This window comes from Martes martes (assembly GCF_963455335.1).
Source record: "Martes martes genome assembly, chromosome: 1".
NCBI lineage: Eukaryota > Metazoa > Chordata > Mammalia > Carnivora > Mustelidae > Martes > Martes martes.
In genome coordinates this window covers 138,472,861-138,487,218 of record NC_137888.1, presented here as the reverse complement: position 1 = coordinate 138,487,218, position 14,358 = coordinate 138,472,861, and the positions used below count along the sequence as shown (strand labels likewise).

Below are 14,358 nucleotides of genomic sequence, written 5' to 3'. Positions count from 1 at the left end.
AGTTTGAAAAAAAAACATTTAGATGGCTTTGTTCATTCTACTTAAAGTTAATTGTCTGTTGTTAGAAAATGACAAGCATTGCTTATACTGGAAGTTAGGAGATCTGGTTAGAAGATCTCTGCTTTAATTTCTAGTGTGACCCTCAGGAAGACCAAGCAAACCTCTGAAAGCCTGTTCGCCTCAAAAGTACTTGATGATCTCCAAGCTGTAAAGTTTTCTGATTTTATTGCATGTTGCCTTGATTCCAAAGTGGATCCAGTCTTCTAAGAAAAAGTTCTGAAATAAGGCTTGCAAAAGAGATTATGTTCTCCAGAACCCAAGCACTCCAGATGTCTCAAATCTTGGCCTCTCTCCATGATTCACGGGCTTCAGCAGCCTTCAGATGTATTCCTACCTGCACAGCAAGAATGATCACACCCATTTCTAAGGCATTCTGAAATCTTGGGCCTACTATCCAACTCTGTATGTGTGACAGAAGGTAGCAGATAAGTATAAGATATGGAGGAAGTATATGAAGTCAGGGGAAAATTTTAAATTTTTCTTGTTAAATATTTTATTTACCTTTTATATTTCAAACTAAATGATCACAAGATGTAAATCCTAAAGTAAAAATTGGATTAAAGTGTATAAAACAATTTGGTCCTGCCTCCTCCGTCACATGCCTTACCTCCTGTCCTCCTTTTATCCTCCGCCAAGCTACGATGTGTCTTTGACTTTAGTGTGATATTTTCTCCTCACATTCCTCTTTTTTCCTTATTCACAGGGTACATCCCCAGTTATTTAGACAAGGACGAGCTATGTGTAGTGTGTGGTGACAAAGCCACCGGGTACCACTACCGCTGCATCACGTGTGAAGGCTGCAAGGTAATTGCCCTGGGACCAGTGAGCTCCAAGCTCAGCCCAGCTCTAGTGTCTCTCCCAGGATTCCACTAGAATGCAACATGAAGTTTAAGTTCAAATTAGAATCAGATTCCAACACTCACAGCCTGTGATCAACCAGGACCTTTGTCTGGCTATCCTCCTCCATTTCTGACATGTTTAAGAATGGAATTTATTTTTTCCCCCAAATCAACAATAACTAAATGAATTTGCATGAGTTTAATGTCTGGCTTTTAAGACAAGGAGAGAACTAATAAGATGAAAAGAAATTCATATTCTCACTGTAAATTAAAAAATGCATAGATATTTTATAATATATTATCCCAAGAAATAACCCTTTCTCCTCCTGTTTTATCTCCAGTGGTTGAGGAGACAGAATGTACTCTACCACATGCTATTAATCTGAGTAAATATGCTCATTTTTGCTATTTTTTTAATGTGCTCACTTTTAAGGGTTCCATTAGAGAATATCTTTGAGGTTACTTAGATTCAATTACGTTCTGAAATTACCCAAATTGGCTTTCTGCACAGCCTTCAGCCAGTAAGTAAATTCTGTGCATCCATCAGCTAATTTTATGTTCTACAGACCCATCTACAGGAGACACTTGACAAGAATACACCCGTGATCAACAGTTCACTTCCCGAAAGTGAGCCTAAATTTGCCTACTTACACTCTTCATCATCAAAATTAAGATGAGCTTCCCGGCAAATATCTTTTGGTCCAACAACCTAGCCTAGAAAATACAGTCTACTATAAAAATAAATAAAGCTCAACCCAGTGCTAGATCCAGTGTTCGGCTAATGTTTTATAAATGAGGAAGTATAGTAAGCCAGGGGAAAGCCTTCTTAAATGTTTACTTGTTAAATGTTTTATTTACTTTTTTATCACTTCTCGGCCTTTTGGCTAAGATCAAGTGAAATTTTTAGTTTACTTTTTATATTTAAAATCAAATGATCCCAAGATGTAAACCCTAAAGCAAAGATTGGATTAAACTATATAAAATGATTCAGTCTTCCGTCCTCTGTCACCCACCTCACCTTCTCCTCTTTCTTCCCCTCCTCCAAATACCCCCATTTCCTCCCTTTGACCCTAAACCCCAAAAATCAGCATGGTAGCTTGGTTTCAAGGTAAGGTGCCCATTTCCCTAATGGAAGACTTTCCGTTCAAATTCCCTAGTTTTTGTGCATGAAATTAGGAAACACTTAGTGGAAGCCTGCTAGAAGTGTTGAAATGGAATCAATGGAGTCATTGGAATCAGGGCACATCAGGGCGTTTCTAAGTTCCCAAGGCCCTATATCTACAAGACTTTTGTAATGTGTTGTAGTGTCTCTCATTCATCCAGACCCCTTTGATCTGGAATTTGTACCTTTTAACAATGACTGTGCCTAAGATTGCTATTACATCCATGAAAACAATGTCTTAAGGAGTTTAATGGAAGCAAATAAAAGTAAGTCCTGACGATTTATTAATTGGGGGACTTGCAGACTATCTCTTAAAAGCAGTTTTATTGGCTTGATTTGAAAGTAATAACACTGCATTACTTTCGATATACTCTCTCACTCAGAAAGCTCAGTAATTCAAATGGGCCTTTTTTCTACATTAGTCCCAATTCATAAAGCTTTTGCCTACCTGATTATGCAGCATTGAGATTCTTTCAAATCAGTTCCTAATGTCAAATTCTTAATTCTGGGAGAGACCTTAATGAAAATTCCATTTAATACTCAACTCCCAAAGTGACTCTAAAGACCAAATGTGCTTTACAGAGAACTTAATTCTTATTAGTGACTGACTTAAACAAAGGGACAATCAAGCCTATTAACCCATGTCCCTGCTTCACGTATATCTTCATGATGATCAAGAAATCCACTAGCCTCTTTTTCCAAGATCACAGGATGTTTGGGGCCTGATTCAACTGAGGTTTACCTAAAAGAAGAAATCATATAGCAAAAAGCTAGATTTTTTTCAGCCTCTTTCCCTTTATCTCATATCAGAATCCTATTTCTAGGATTGCCTCCATCATAAATCAGAAAGCAGTTTTCCCAGGGTAATTATGCAGATCATGCTTTAATATAAAGACAAAGAGTATCTTGGAAAAAACAATGGAGTTTTTCAAATGAAACACAGTTTTTAAGAGTGGCCAAAGATGAAAAAGGTTATGCTTCACATACTGTTTATTCGAACCTACATTCTGAAAATAATTCTACCCCACACTCGCAGTGTATAAGGGGAGAATCTTTTTTGCCCATTTTTGCCCTGAAGACAGCAAAAATCTTTTGGAGCTGTGTTGTCTGTTTTGATGAGTCGGTTTTTATGCATCTTTTATAGAAAGAATGTTGATACTTCCCCACAACAAACTATTTTTGTAAGAAAGACTCATAGCTTTTAGCAGTTGCCCAAATATTGACACTCAGCTCCTTATCACACTAATCAGGGCATAATCTCAGACCACTAAGAAGTGGATCCAGTTCTCCAAATGCAGAGAAACATGTCTGATGTTGATCAATAAAAGCAAAACCCCTCCTCACCAACAAATCATCAATGAACCTTATTTAGGCCTTATTTAGTCCCTAGGACATGTCTTTTGTTAGCTCACCTCTAAAAAGAATTTTGTAGGTAGACTATATTAAATATTGTCTATTCGATTCACTTCCAGAAGTTAATTTTTGTCACTTTTTAAAATTAAGGGATCTAGCATCTTTACATTTACTCACATGAAGTGATCCCTCATTATATGTCAAATATGTTTTTATTATAACTTAGGGGAAGGCAACGTCTTAAAGGGGATTTGGTCCATGAAGCCCCCAAGTCATCAGAGAGAAACCACAGAAAAGATGATACTATGAATAGCAAAGCCTGTCACCCCAATACCTTTCTCAACATAGGCAAAGTATAAATTATTTCATTCATTCCATTTAAAAGTTCACAGAGTAGCCTTTTTGGGTAAATGAATGTTACCCCATTGTCTGGTATACCACAGCTGCTCATTCTCTCCTTAACATTGTCAGATTCATCAGTATGCTCCTCCCCTCCTTCTAGAACATAAGTCAGCATCAGAGTATGTGTGAGAAAAGGGTCTCCCCCAACAACTTTCCTATCCTCCTAGCAGCACACATTCTCCCTGATGCCCCGGACTTTGGTGCTGCCACCTCTAGGGAAACTCTGCTTCCTCCAGAAGGAGGTATGCTACCCAGCCACTCTCCTCTCTGTCTGTGACACATATCTTCTCACCAGGAATCTCCAGGTTGCTTTTGCTCACCAGGCAGGGATGACCCAGGAAGGGTGGACTGGAGAGAGGGCAGCAGAGGGAGGGTAGGGAGGTTCACAGGGCAGCTTATCTTTCAGCACTGAGGCATGCTCTGACATTCATGCTCTAACAGAATGTGCCCACCTTGAATACCCAGGGAAAGACCGCCAGCATGACAGAGCTGCCCATGTGTGACAGAGTGAATCTTAGAACATGATAGCAACATCATTCAAACCAATGGACATAAGTGTTTAAGGATACAAAACCCAAAAAATAGTGGGGCAGTTTTCCTGTTAGAACTTGAATAGAAATGGTAAGGGATTTGCACAGATGCCCCCAAATCAAGTCCACTAGTTTCAGTCATGGCTGTCATTTTTCTATTTCATCCTGCTTTGCCCAAAATAAAATCTTACATTTGACCTTTTCATTATAAGGTCTTCTGTGTGAGTGAATATGCAAGTGGTATATGTACATAATCAAAGCCAAGGAAAGTTAAACAGGATCATTCAAATTTGGGCTTAATCTAAGCCAGCTGGTATGTCAGTCCCTATTTATGTAATAAAGTTAGAGGTCCCTTTAAGCTTTAGTAGACAGTATCCTTCAACATTTGTTTTTCCCTTGCTAGTCTACTAAAACAGATAGAACAAAGTGGGGGGGGGGTGCTATTTAAAATCTGTTCATCTAAAACATTTAAATAATACAGTAAAATTGGATTCAGTTCATATTATATAAGCAGTTAGGTAAATAAGACTTGGAGTCTGACTCCTGAGCTCCAGGCTGAGTTCCACGGTGTATTTACTACACGATTTGGGGCAAGTGATTTAACCTGTCAGAGGCTTAGTTTTTTAATACCTATCGTGAAGATATTATGAGTACCTACTTCATAAGGTTGTAAAAGAGACAGAAGGATATAGAAGGTGTCTACAGCACTTTGCAATGGGCCCCTTAAATAAGGGCATTCTCTCTGCTATGATGAGTGCTACAATACAGAAGCACCGTTGCCAAGACAGGAGTACCATGTCCAGGAAGGTTCTGCTAAAACACACCTTTGAGAAGGTTTATGTCACCTAAATCTGGACTAGATGGCATCCTCAGCTGCCTTTATGGTGGCTCTCTCCCATGCCTAAGAAAGGAAGACACCTACTGAACCTCAGGGTGCATGCCGACCAACACTGGAGAGAAAGAATACTATGAAAGGAAAAACCCCAATGCAGTGCGCAGTGAGAAAAATTGGGTGGAGAGTCTGGAATTTTCTACTCCCCAAGTACTATTGTTTCAAGGGTTATCTGAGCTGGCCATGGTCCTTTCAAGAGTCAGAAACAAGAACTAAACTAAATCTCTAAAGGTTGTTCAATGCATCCATTTAATTAATAAATTAAATTATTAATTAATAGAGTATCACAAGTATCCAGCTCCTTTATTCTCCAGCACAAAGTATAGCAAGGTTCTTCACAGCTTACTTTAACAACACAATTATGCCACTCTATGAAATGAAATAATATAATTTATTTATATTACTCAATGTGTAGAAAAAATAAAAATGAACACTAGATTTTTCCCATTAACCTCATTTCCTTATGAAATGCCAAAAAGATACTGACTCTGTCTATAGTCTAGACATTTCCTTCATCTCAGATTTAGAATTCTTTAGATTCAGTTTGGGCTAACTGTCCTGTATGTGAATCGGTAGGAACTACAGGCCTATACACAGGTAAGGTACAAAACAATCTATCACAGTTATCTAGGACACAAAATTCTGGAGCCATTTATTTCTAGAAAATATGAAACTGTTGTCTTGGGTCTTTCTTTCCCATGTAGGGTTTCTTTAGAAGAACCATTCAGAAAAATCTCCATCCGTCCTATTCCTGTAAATATGAAGGAAAATGTGTCATAGACAAAGTTACCAGAAATCAGTGCCAGGAATGTCGCTTTAAAAAATGCATCTATGTTGGCATGGCAACAGATTGTAAGTAATCTTCCTTTGTTTCATATTCAAGAAGTGTTGATTGGGGAAAGATTTGGTTCAAGGAGATCAACCAGACAGAAAAGAAGGCAGGAACCCATGTGGACAGAGAGAAGACACCTAGCACTCCCACAGACCTCTCACTCGCAGGCACTGCTGCGTGGTTTCCATCCTACCCCTTCCCTATCAACTCCCAACTCTCAAAGAGACCACGTGGGAGGGGAAGTAATTAAATTATCCCTATCACATCTATAGGACTGTTAGCAATACTCTGTTCACAACAGATTACGAATGAGCGGTCATGTCAGTCCCCCTTGATGAGGTGTAATTTTACGTTAGACATTTGTGTGGTAGAGAGCCTCTTGGACTAGTCCTAATGTTTTTCAAAAGCAGAGACAGGAATTTATTTTGTGGACATTTCTGGAGATGGGGCACTAGCAGAAAACATCATGTTCAGTAATTTTTGAAGAATGTGAAGTCGAGTGCTATCGCATGAGTCATCCTGCCGTTGGTTGTTTGTTGTATTTTTAGCCCATAAAAACATTCTAAGCCCCAGTCCTCCTACCCAGTTTTCAAAGTGCCACAGCATATGGTGGTGAGATTAGCCACTGGAGTCTCTTCTTCCTGCACCATGCAAAGGATTTACACCAGTCACTTTAATTAATCTAATAAAAAGAATTATGTCATTCAGAATGTGTGGCCTCCATTTTGCCAGTCAAATCAGTGTTAATGGTTTCTGTTGGTTATAAGTGTTTTGCACCTCAATGAAAGTTTCCAACTTGTAGTTTAAAAAGAAGAAAAAGAAAGAAAATAAAAAAGGAAAGAAAGAAGAAAAGAATGTAATGAGGATTTTCCTCAGGAAAGAGGAAATAATCACGGCTCACATTTATGTGATAAACAGGGTTCTCTCAGCTAGAACAAAAAAATCCGTGAAATGTCCTGCTTTGCCCATTAAAGAAGACAGAATGGGGAATCTTTAAAAAGGAGGAGGGTTGTGTGAGAGCTTTAGGCTGGAAATCCTGGGTTAATCCCCACCTCTGGCCGAGTGTGTTGTCTTCATCTTTTAAAGACTTTCAGCCATTGCCAACAATATGCCTGAGAAGGATATGTGAAAATGATTGACTTAGAACCAAATATTCAGATGTGTCAGTGTAAGGGACTGTTATTACTGAATGTCCATTTCATTGCTTGATTGTTAAAAATAGGAATGTTTATAAGGTTAAAACAGCTCAGTGTTAATCTCGACTAGGTGGAAATTAATTTTGAATGCACTCTATGAGGCATTTTAAGAGCTCAGGCTTTATAATCAGAAAAACTGTTGGAGTCCCATATCTGCCACTTACTAGCTGTGTGACCATCAGACCTAATATCTGGTTCCCCTTACGTGAAATCATCTACCTTGCAAGTTGTTTTCAGGATTAAATTAGATAATGCATGATATCAAATGCCACAAAGGCACAAAGGAAGAACTTGGGAAATGGGGCTATGAGTAGAGCCCACTGCTTGTCCCCCTTTAATAGGGGAACCAAAGTGACCTAACAGGGCTCATTCACATTTCCCACATTTGCCATTGTTCACCTGATTTGGTTGATGCAATCCAACCTAGATGACCTGGGGTTTCATTATTCTGTTTGTGGATTAGCTGAGTACTTTTGGTTCTCTTCCTCCTGCTATGTTTGCTTTTTTTCTTTTCCTACCAGGTCACACCTTCATCAAGAAATGGCCCTAGGACAATGATGTTGTAGAACTGGAATCAGGAGTCCTGGGTCTTGCCTTGGCTCTGCCATGAACTTGCTGTGTGACTTTAGGCAAGTCATGATCTCTCTGGATCAACTTCCTCCTCTGTGAAAGGAGGGAGTTGGGCTAGATAATACCGAAGGTTCTTTCCAGTTCTAAAATACTGTGACTCGGTAGCATAAAACCTGAGCCTTTCCATTCCATTGATAGTTACTAAGAGTCTGATAAAATGGTTTTGTTCTGGAAAATAACCACAGAAGTAGAGGTTTCTTGTTTTCTGTCCTTCTTACGTTCCTTTTGCATAAGTGGTAAAAGTCATGGCTCTATTTACTGACCACCTGTAGTGCATTAACACATTGAATGCCCTGCGAGGTGGGTATTATTGATCCCGTTTTATACAGGAAGAAATGAAAGCTCAAGGAGCCTAAGCAACTTGCCAGAGGTCACACAGCTAGAATGTGGTAGTGTCAGGATTCAAACCCAGATCTTTCTAGATTCCAAAGCCTGGGCTCTTTAACCACCGTGGAGGGTAGACCAGGTAGAGACTACAGCAAAGTGAGTACCTGGGCAGTCTGAGATAGCTTCATTCCAATGGGCTCTTGAGGGAGCTAATAAAGAGTCAGGGTCCTTTTCATTTGAGGAAGAGATCATTAGCCTCCTGTTTACTGTTCCAGAACTTTTGTTTAATCTGAAGTTCTTTTTACTAAGCCATTTGAGGGCAGGAGAAGAGGAACAGAGACCCTGAGAGTGAATGCAGATAATTGGCTATAGACTCATATTGACTGAATACAGACTCATCTGGGAACCCATGGATAGGACAGATTTTACTTCCCTCTGCTTCCTTCTTCTTTAGGGGCACCTTCTGTGGAGATGGGATGCTCACTGCCCAACTTCCCCCAGAGCTTTGTTTCAAAAAGCTGGCCAGGCATTGGGAATTCGCATTAGGTCTCGAGTCGGACCACAGCTAGTCAACGGCAGTTTGCTGCCAAGGGGAGAAAATATCCCAATGTGACCCACCCTGCAGGACCTGCTCAGCCATCTGTGCATGGGTGGCCCAGGGCACATGTGCAGTCTGCCAAGCGTCTGCGCGTGTCCCTGTATTTCGTCTCATCTTTCTTCCCCTCCTAGTGGTACTGGATGACAGCAAGAGGCTGGCGAAGAGGAAGCTGATTGAGGAGAACCGGGAGAAAAGACGGCGGGAAGAGCTGCAGAAATCCATTGGGCACAAGCCGGAGCCCACAGACGAGGAGTGGGAGCTCATCAAAACTGTCACTGAAGCCCACGTGGCCACCAATGCCCAAGGCAGCCACTGGAAGCAGAAACGGAAATTCCTGGTGAGGCTCCCCGGCACAGCTGGATATCAGCTGCATGCTCCACATTTTGTCCTTCAGCTCGCTCAGTCCTCATCACCCTGGGATGCTGGTGCAACTGCCCCCATTTTACTGATAGTATTCCCAAGAAGTCAAGTGACTTGAAGAGTCAGGATTTGAATCCAGGGCTGAGAACAAAGGTCACTCCTCCCATCTGTTGCTTGTGAGTCACTAAATTCTAAAGCAGTTTCTTAGGCCACATAGTCCATTTGCTTTTGCTGTTAATAAGGCCAGCCTTAAATCAACTAATTATAACCTTCTTTACCTGCCAGCTTTCCTCTTTTATACCCATTTCTTCTCCCAGATGCCCATTTATATAGTTAGTCCCCTAGACTCGTGCCAAGATACTCCCTTTAAAATAAGCCTAGAATGAAGTGTCCCATATCTCAACTGTAATTTCATGTCAATAGAAGTCAAAATATTTAGCTTAAAATAAAGGAACTCGAGTCCAGGGAGACAAGGGGAATTAGGGGGCAGGGGGGGTTGGGCTGAGATATATAGAGGTATATAGAGAAAACAGGACTTTCTAGGTTCTTGGAAGATGAGTGTTTGATGTTTTTATAAAAACTAACCACTGTGAAAGTCCTTCCTATTCATTTCTTCTTTGGACATCACCATGCTTTTGGTTAGGCTAGGATTATTATCCCCATCTCACAGATAAGCAAACCAAACCAAAGGCCTTATTTGGTTCACCCAGCTTCACACTGCTAGAAAGTGGCAGCCAGGCCTAGAAGTCCAGGCTGTCCACCCACCTCACCAGATGGACTACCCTACCCTACACCACCAGCTGGTGTTTGACCATCTCAAAGACTGACCTTGCCCTTAGTTTATGATGTGGATTCTTTATTAGCCCCAGCAGCAGATAATCTGTGGGTCTGTTTGTCTCTCCAGGTTACATAAACATTCCTTCCCACCTAAATGAAAAGGTATAGTGTATAATTGTCCTTATAAAGATACAGTTTTTTCACCATTGTAAGGATATAGTTTTCATCAACATTATAAGGAGATGATTTTTTTCATGAAAACAGTAAAACTACAACCTTAAAGAAAATTTTTGGAAAGAAAAAGCTGGCCCATAATCCACCTGCTATCAGTTACTTTTACTGCTGTCCAGAGCATGTTCTAACATACTCTGTTCATGGCATCTATGAACAGTAACGTTAGCAAACACTTAGATGTCTCTTATCAAGTGCCAGGTTCTATTCCGAGTGCTTTCCATATTAACCTATGCCAAATGTGTAGGTAGAAGTGGGTAAAAATCTTCATTTTTACCAAGCAGAGAACTGAGGCAGAGAGGTTAAGGAAGCTTGCAGAGCTCCATAGCTGTAAGCAGTGGTGATGGATACACCCCAGCTCCAGGATCCATGCACTTGATCACCACACTATGCAACTTGGCCACCTACACAAACCCAAAGAGCCTTTGAAAGACACATGCCTTTGGAGGGGCAGCCTTTTAGTTTCTTGATCTTGAATCCTCAGGCCTACTCTGGTATATCTGCCAGGAATTAGAAAACATGAATTCTGGATAGATAGATCAATTATAATCCAACATATTTGGGGCATAACAAGACAGGCTCCTGCCTACCCAAAGCCTAAATCTAGCCTTTCCCCAAATGTATCAACCATAAATGGACATGGTAGAAACCAGTTCCGGGCCTGATTTCAGAGTAGTGCCAAAGCTGAATTTCAAATAAAGTGGAAGATTTGGGGCACATCTGGACTTCTAGGGATTTTTACACTTCAGTTTTCTCTACTCCAGAAAGAGAATGAATACTAGTCTAACTAAATTCATTTCAGTGGTCACGAGGGCACTTCTTTCCATACTCTAAAGTCTGTTCTTTTATTTTAAAGAAAAAAAAAAAGACATTTACTGAGCAACTACTGTGTGCCAGGAAGTGAATAAGTCAGCTCTATTCTGGTGGAGGGAGAAAAACAGTAAGGATTAAACAAACAAGATGAATACAGGTGGTGGTATGTCCAGGGAGGAAAACAAACATCGTGATGGGGCAGAGTTATAGAAATTGGGAGCAGAAAGAGACTTTCCTTCTCTGAACAAGGTGGTCAGAAAGGTCTCTCTGAGGAGGTGGCATGAGCTGTGTCTGAAAGCTAAGAAACAAACTCTATGCAGTAAAATACAATCATATCTCTTTATGCCTTGTGGTCTCTTTAGCAAAGAAGATACGATTGGCTAATGGTTAAAAAGCAGGTCTGCACCTTTAGCTCAAAGGCTCCTAATGCTTTTCATCAGTCTGATCATCCACAGAAAGAACCAAAGAAAGTATGGCACAGGATGATTTGCCATTAGTTTTTTGTCAGGGTCATGAGGTTATCCAGGAACAAGAGTTCTCTTTGGGAAGCAGACATTCACAGAGCAACTGTTTTACCCACCTGTCTCCCTCCCAGGGTGGAGCCAATGACAGATATTTTGTAGATCTTTGATCCGTTCAAGAAATTGTCACCCCTCTTGGTCCAAATACAAAAAGCTGCTTCTCCAGGCCACTTTTTCTTAGGGGGGGTGCTGGGGGCGGGGGTATCTGAATACCTCTACGGTCCCATCTGTCTCTACAATGAGCTTCATTTCTATCAGCCTATCCCCTTCTATGACTGGGATCACCCCAGCATCTCCTCAGCAGAAGGGCCATGTTCCATTCAGTATTGTCATTGCAGTGTCGATCCTATGTGTGGTTGAGAACTGTGGTAGCTCTTGTCAAAGATGGCTGCCGTTATAGCCTTTCTTCCCTGTATATACAGCTCATTCTCTCCCATAGAGAGGTGAAGTCTGTTCTTCTCTCTCATTGAACAGGGGCTGGGCTTGTGATTCCTTTAAGTAACAGATTTTAGCAGAGTGACTTTTAAGGCTGAATCTGGTGCCAGACAAGAGACCAGAAATGTGGGTAAAGAAGCCTCAGATGACACCAGCCTCTGTTTCCATTTAAGAACAACTCTATGAGGAACCCTAAGTGAGAACACCCGGCTGAGCCCATCAACTCTGCGCAACAGTAAAAGTCTGTTGTTTTAAGCCACAGTTTGTTACACAGCGTAGATAACCAGGACAGAACGCAATAGATATCGTGAAACAGAACGTACAGTTCCACTGGCCCATCCTCAGAGACAGTACAGCTAAGCCCTATGTCTCAGCCTAGTTTACATATTTACACATGCCCCTTGCAGAAGAGTGACTCCGATTGAGTATGTATGCTCAGGATAAAAATTTCACTGAGCGGTGAATTATTCCTGCAAGGACATTAAGAATCCTTCATCAAAGGCAGCTTTGGTAAACGATATCCGTGTCTGAATAGGCTTCTACACATCAGGATTTGTGTCTCCCGTGCGGCTGCCTCTATTCTACTTATAACACTGCTATGCACATTATTTCATTTATTTGTATGTGATGATGGCCCATCTTCTTCTGAAAAAGAATTTGAAGAGACCTATTATGTTAATAACAGTGTAGTAATATATCAGAAGGAACTAAAAATTATATGTTGTCCTAAAAACTGCAAGTATTCATTTATCTGGAAGAAGAAAATCACTTAGTCCCCCAAAAGAATATTCTTCATCACTTTTCATCCTAATATCAGGACTCAAGTCAGAAATAGAGACTGCTGGTTTGACCTGGGTTTCAAATCTGTATTTGTGTCTGTAGAAATGAGAGTCATTGGCAAATAAACTTTTTAAAAAGCCATGTAGATTTTCATAATTCCAAAGCCACTCTTTAAAACTACTTCCAAAAGCATTTAAATCATAATTTTCTAGTTTTCTCCAATCCACCCAAATCCCTGATGGTACAGAAGTGCCCAGTGTAACTACCCTTTGGGTGTGGTGACAGCGATGATGAAACAGAGAAGTCCACTGAGAAGGGACAAGGGCCATCTGAGCCAAACAAGGGAAGCAGTGTCTCTGCCATGGGTAATTCACTTCTACACCTCCCAGGGGTGGGAAGACACTCAGTTTGGAGTAAAGCCCATAGCAGCAACAATATTGTCTGTTGACATGGTGTTATTATTCTGCTCCCTTCATTCACATGCGAAGGTACAGCTCTGGATGGATTTTCCATCCAAGTGTAAAATGTGACCATCAGAACAAGGGCTGGGCTGCCCAACTTTCCCCCAGCAGAGCTACTGACTGATTTCACACATGATCCACTGGGAAAGCATCAGGAAAGGGGCATAAGCAGAAGGGCCAGCCAGGATGGGTGATTTGGCCACATGTGGTATGCGTGGACAGGTCATAAGGCAAGAGCAACCAAGTCAGGAAGGTGTCTAACTCCCAAAATTATAATTATAACTGCATCAGAAGAAGGCAAGGTCATAGTCATGTGCATGGAGATTCAACAAGACAGCCTGAGTTCAATGCTTGTCTATGTTGCTTTATATATACATATAGTAATACATATTATTATATGTATAATATATTATTATATGTGTTATTACATAATACATAAATGTTTAAGTAAATATATACACATATATGTATGTATTTTATATGTGTGTGTATATATACATGTATATACACATGTGTGTATATGTATATATACACATACATGTATATGTATATATATTTATTTAAAGCAACACAGACAAGCATTGAACTATATATATATATATATACACACACACACATATATATGTATATATGTACGTATGTATGTATATGTGTATGTATATTGCTTTTTGGTTACATGACTTTGAGAAAATTCCTTCACCTCTCTAAGGCTCAGGTGACTTTACACCACAAGGTATAAATGTTGTAGGTATAAGTGCCCAGCACATCATTAACAGCCATGTAAGTTGTTCCTATATGCATTATCCCTACAATTCCCACCTCACATCCATCCATGCTTATCCCGGGAAAAGGGAGAGCCTGTAGTAATATCCCAAAGCCCAGGGACCTTTAATCACCATTGGTCTGAGCCTTCCTGCCCACCCCTTACAAAGGTGCAAGAAGATACCCTGTGATCTCGCAAAGGAAAGGACGAGTCCCATCTGGCCCCATCCCACTCTGCTTGTGCTAGAGAGCTGTAAGTTCAAGCCACATAGCCCTCAGCTCTGAGCCAGCCACAGCAAAGAGGTCAATGGGCAGCATCTGCTACTCACCTTGAATAATACTGATGAACAGTCAAAGCAGAAAGGCACCTAGTCTCCCTTTGTGTATCAGCAGCTAG

General features: G+C 40.6%; 1 protein-coding gene across 5 annotated transcripts in view; it reads left to right on the top strand.

Moving 5' to 3' along the window:
* THRB (thyroid hormone receptor beta) overlaps nucleotides 1-14,358 on the top strand; it is a gene marked incomplete at its 5' end in the record, with an annotated part of 375,783 nt that overhangs the window by 341,444 nt on the left and 19,981 nt on the right. For all 5 annotated transcript variants that reach the window (XM_080809566.1, XM_080809568.1, XM_080809565.1 and 2 more), the window contains 3 exons: nucleotides 764-864; nucleotides 5,943-6,090; nucleotides 8,953-9,158. In XM_080809566.1, coding sequence (XP_080665692.1) covers nucleotides 764-864; nucleotides 5,943-6,090; nucleotides 8,953-9,158 — 455 coding nt within the window. The remainder of the gene's footprint in view (nucleotides 1-763; nucleotides 865-5,942; nucleotides 6,091-8,952; nucleotides 9,159-14,358) is intronic.